Below are 5,406 nucleotides of genomic sequence, written 5' to 3' on the forward strand. Positions count from 1 at the left end.
TCATGGGGGAACAGGGCCCTGAATTGTGGAGGGTGTGTAAAAGAGGGTCCTAAATGTGGGTAAAGGGGCCATTGAGGAGGGGTGGGGAACGGTGCCCAGTGGAGGGTGGAATGGACCCTACAATGGGCTTGCATTTTTTTCCTACCATTTAGCCTGCCCTGCCTCCTCCTTTATTTACCCTGCACTTCCTGGCCTCCACAGTCCCGCCTTTCTGTTTTCTTCCACCCTCCCTTTACCAGGGAACCTACCCCATGCCCTTCTAGACCTACCACCACTCAGCCAGCCCCGCCTTCTCTCGACAGGGACCCATGCATCCGGCCCTACCTCCCCCTTTATCCTGCCCTACCTCCCCATCTCCTCTGTTAGCCTGCCTCATCTCCTCCTTTAACCTGCACTTCCTCAGTCCTGCCTCTCTACTTTCTTCCACCCCAACTGTACAAGGAGATTACCCAACTATTCCATTTATATGCAGAAAGCAGGACTCGAACCCAGGCCCCCAGCGCTGCAAACCTGTCTGAGTATCTCACCAGCAACTGAATGGGACGTCTGCAGCCTACACATAGGAGGCTGCAGTAGGTGCATCAACCCATTGGGTTGTCGACCCTCCTTCTTCTGAGAGCAGGAAACTGAATTTCCGTGTTGCTTTCCTTTTGCACATTAGATCTATCTTTCACCCTAATTCAGAGGAGGTTTTGCTTCACAGAGAGATGATAATCATTGTGAGGTGTCAGCCACTAATAGCAAAGCATGTTAGTTAAATCTTTGCCTTTGTCGTTGGGGTGTATTGATAGGCGCAGGGCCGTCTTCTGTCCTGTGCTACTGTATGCTTTCTTATTGCTACTTGTTCATGATTTTTAAATGTGAACACTGCTCTCAAAAGTGAAAAATTTGAAAGACTTGCTGTAGCGAGCCTTTCCCAGTCTTTGCCCTGAGGGAGAGGGCAGAGGCGTAGGCAGGGTAGGGCCTGAGGGGCAAGGCCCACCCAAAATCTGTAAATGCCCACTCAGCAGCGCTGTGTGGGCATTTATAGATATTTTTGTCAGTGCAGTGGGCCCAACTACATTAGCATTAGGCCCCATTTGCTAGACAATCCTGGCTACGCCTCCGGTGCTTCCCAACTCAACAACCCAATCACCCCTTCAGCCCTTCTTACTCGTTAGGGGAATTCTCTGTAAGGCTAATTTCCCAAACCCAGTGAGTCCCCCAGCAGCTTTGCTGTATTTTTTGGGGTTATTTTTTTCTCTCCTGCTAAGAGTGAGATTCTTTTGCTCCCACTCTTAGACATGATTAGAGGTGTTCCTTTAACTTTCCATGTGTTTTCTGGGCTATGGGGTCTTTTACTCCATAGGGTCTCATGTGTTTTTTTGATGTGGGTTACACAGCACCTTCCGTGTCGTAACCCGGGGTGTTGTAGCGACCCCCCAACATAGACTCCATACCCTGGGACTGACTACTGTCTCCCAGGGCATGTAAAGTCACCATTGGCTTTGCTAGTCCCAAATTATGAACAGAAACCAGTACAAACCATCATATTGTGGATGTACTGGTTGGGGCAATTCGATTGCCCCGGGGTCTGTTGTTCGAGGGGGCACGTCTCCGTCCCCCCTGATCAGGTTTTGGCTGGTGGCAGTGGATACTACTTTTTATATTCGACCGCGAATATAACTCTATGGGATTTTCCAATTCTTCGAGGCTACCCACTTTAATTATTTAATTCTCATAGCCTCGAACATACCGCCGGTTTATTTATTTAATATTAATTCGCCGGTTGGTATTTTTTGCCAGAACTCGATTCTAAAATGGCGTTTGTGTTCCCTTCTATGACTCCAACCCAAGTCGAGCCCTTCGTTCCACTTTTTGGCGGACTTCTCCACAGAAGCCTCCAAAAGTGGTGCCACTCTGTCTGGGTACCACAGGGGGTTTGGGAGGGGGTTTAGGCACCCTGGACTGAGTTACCTTGGTAACTCAAGTCGCACTCTTGTGTGATTGGCCCAAGTGGTGAGCCGGCCGGCTCACAACTTAGCAAGTTTGATTGACAGCTAGGCTGAGTGAATGGGGGTATGCTGCATAAAAGCAGGGCTTTGGTGACTGGAACTTCAGAAGTCGCCACAGGACCTAAGAATCAGAGGAGGGAGAAGCTGAGCCAGCCTGCAATGACGACACCACCGGTGGAGCCCTGCTGAACCGTCTCACCACTTTTCCCAACGACAGAGGAGATCTCCAGCCCGGAGAGTCTTCTTCCTTTGACTGGTGGGGATCACCAGTCTACCTTCTTTTCGCCTGCCTGGAGCATCTCGTGGCCGCCTTGCCTGTGCCAAGCACCCCGGCAACTGGGATACCACGTTTTCACCACTACCGCAAACCGAAAGGGTAGTACCTTTGTACCGGAGAACTCCGCGGCTGGTTTCTTCCCTGGAAGTGCAACAACCTTCATCCTTCCTCCACGACGAGATCTTCTCCTCCTCTGGACGACGCTGCGACTTGCACCCGCTGCAAGGAACAACTGCCCCCGCTGGAGGATCCTCTCCATTTAAGGTACCGTGTTCCGCCTGGCTTCCCTTGCAACCGTTTGAACGAGGTGTATTAAATCCTCGTCTCTCCAACCTGGGTTAGCCTGGGACACCTTAGCTAACTTTCCTGCACTGAACTAAGCCTTTTTCGAACTACCTCCACACGCTTTGAAGACTCTGTGTAACTGTCTGATCTTGGGCATCTTCCGCCTGGCTCCCTTGAAAGTGGGCCTGGCACCTAAACTTCCTTGCTTACCAGTAGACTGTGCCTTCCTAACTTGCTGTGGTTCTTTAAAAAGTGTTCAGTGTGTATGCTTCCATAATTCTGCTTTTCCCTCCCTTTTTATTTAACTTGTTGGAGTGCCATCGAACGTTAAGCGCTCACCTCTGTCTGGAAATAAGTGGTGTTAACTAAGACTCGTCCAACAAGTAATCAGGGATGTACATATGATAATAGTGATTGTGTTTTGAACTTATTACCAATTTAGTGCTAGTGTGTTTTATAAGTGTGTGTTAAATAAATAATTGTATACTTTTACACCCAAGCTCTGGTCAGTGTTTGCTTGTGCTACTGTATTTCTGTACCTATTTTGTATGCTCTGTATACTGCCTAACACTTCTTGAGGGAAGTCTGACTGCTCAGCCACAGCTACCAGTGAATCTGTGTGGTACAGACTGCTACCAAGTGGGTTTACTGCCAAACATCTGTAGTCTTAAATCTTTTGCAGTGGTCCCTAAGGGAACTGCACAGGTTTCTGCCTAACACTGGTGTCAGACTTCGGCTCCACCTCCCCCTTCTCCTCACCTGAATCTTCTGATACTGAGTCCTTTACCGTAGTCCGGATTCGGGGATGTTCCTTCTTCTTGGTAGAGATAAGATCCTTAGGTGCAAGTAAGGTCTGGCCCCTCCGGAGGCCACCTTGGCAGTAGTGGAAACCTGCCGTGGGGGGCTCCCAGTGAACCAGCCTCGGTGCCTAAGGGAAAAAGCTGGAACGGCAGAAAAAACCCTTGAATGAAGATCTGCAGGCAAGGTGAGGAGTGGCTCCTAAGGCAAGGTATAAGGCAGGTTCACCAGGCTGAAATGATGAAGATTCAGGAATGATGGATCGAAAAGCGAGGGCTTTCTCCAAAGTCAGGACACTGTAGAATGCCTGGAGTGCCAGATGCCTCAGACACAGAAACTGATAGGAGCTGCAAGCGGTATAAGGTACAGGAAGGTAACAATGAGGTGCAGAGTGCAAAAGGTTTCGCTAGCAGAGAAATGGTTAACTTGAAGGCTAAGAGAGGAGCGCAACGCGAAAGGGATCGCGAGCAGAGAAAGGTTTCAGGAAGGCAGAATGAGATGCAGAGTGCGAGAGGTTTCACTAGCAGGGAAAAAGTAAACAAGAAGGTAAGCAAGGAGCGGAGTGCGAAAGGGATCGCGAGCGGAGAAAAAGGAATCAGGAAGGCAGAGCGAGGAGCAGAGCGCAAAGGGTTTCGCAAGCGGAGAAAAAGTAAACAGGAAGTTAAGCAAGAAGTTGAGCGCGAAAGGGATCGCGAGCGGAGAAAAAGGAATCAGGAAGGCAGAGCGAGGAGCAGAGTGTCCATCGATCCCACAGCTTCCACCCTCGATTCCTGACAGCATACCCCCTCTTCCTTGGGGGTCCCGACTTGCCTGGGTGAAAACGATGGAACCTTTTCACAAGATGAAGAGCATGTATGTGGTAGTCAGGCTCCCAGGTTCTCTCCTCCTTAGGATAGCCCCTCCAATGTACCAGGTACTGTAACCTGCCCTTACGATACCGGGAATCGATCAAACGAGACACCTCGTACTCGTCCGGGGCAGGATCAACCTTAGGGAGTCCCTTATGAACAGGCCTCTGAAATGGGTCTTCCTTGTACGCCTTGAGAAGAGAAGTGTGAAAGACAGGGTGAATCCTCTTGAGGGAATCCGGGAGTTTAAGTTTGAAAGCCATCGGATTGGTCTGTTGGAAAGGGTCCTAGAAATCTAGAAGAAAACTTCCCCTTGTGAATCCATCTGGGAAGAAATCTGGTTGACAGCGATACCAATTGTCCCACCTTCCAGTCGGGGTTTGAGCGTCTGCTCCTGTCTGCCCACTTCTTCTGGGCATCCTGGCTGGCTAGATGAGCCTTCTTGGCTGTCTCCTGTACCTCGTGCAGATCTCTGAGAGCCTCATCTAAGGCCGGAACATTGGTCGATCGTGTATTAACCCAGGGTAGATGGTGTGGGTTGAAACCGTATGTACAAAAGAACTGACTCATCTGTATGGTGGTGTGAATTGCATTGTTATAAGCAAACTTGGCCTGGGAGAGAAATTCAAACCACCTCTCTTGCTGTGGACTACAGAAGCACCTAAGGTACTGTTCCAAGCTGGCATTGAGTCTTTCCGTTTGGCCGTTGCTTTGGGGGTGATAGCCCGAGGAGAGACCCCTATGGATTCCCAGAACCCGACAGAGAGTGGCCCAGATTTTTGAGGTGAATTGGGAACCACGATCAGAGACTATAGTCCTAGGCAAACCATGCAGGCGGACTACGTCACGGAGGAAGACGGTAGCTGTCTCTGAAGCCGAAGGCAGTTGCTGAAAGGCTGAAAAGTGTGCCAACTTGCTGTAGGAGTCACAAGTGACCATAATTACAGTCATACCAGAAGACACCGGAAGATCCACAATGTAATCCATGGAAATATGTTCCCAGGGGCGATTAGCTAGAGGAGGCTGTTGCAACAAACCTATTGGCCTACCCGTCTGATACTTGTTTGCAGCACAAACAGAGCAAGTAGAGACGTATTGACTCACGTCCTTTCTTAGCGTTGGCCACCAGAAACCCCTACTTAATAAGTCATATGTCTTTCTGATGCCAGGATGACCTGTCAAGAGTACGTCATGGCACCAGGAA

General features: G+C 49.7%; 1 protein-coding gene across 1 annotated transcript; it reads left to right on the forward strand.

Annotated features, from left to right (window-relative positions):
• Positions 1-3,657: 3,657 nt before the first annotated feature.
• LOC138467277 (octapeptide-repeat protein T2-like) lies at positions 3,658-4,128 on the forward strand. The gene has a single exon (XM_069607282.1). It carries the CDS (start codon positions 3,658-3,660, stop codon positions 4,126-4,128), a length of 471 nt encoding a protein of 156 aa, XP_069463383.1.
• Positions 4,129-5,406: the final 1,278 nt, after the last annotated feature.

Source organism: Ambystoma mexicanum, chromosome 4q, assembly GCF_040938575.1.
Source record: "Ambystoma mexicanum isolate Mex_15411 chromosome 4q, UKY_AmexF1_1, whole genome shotgun sequence".
Lineage (NCBI taxonomy): Eukaryota > Metazoa > Chordata > Amphibia > Caudata > Ambystomatidae > Ambystoma > Ambystoma mexicanum.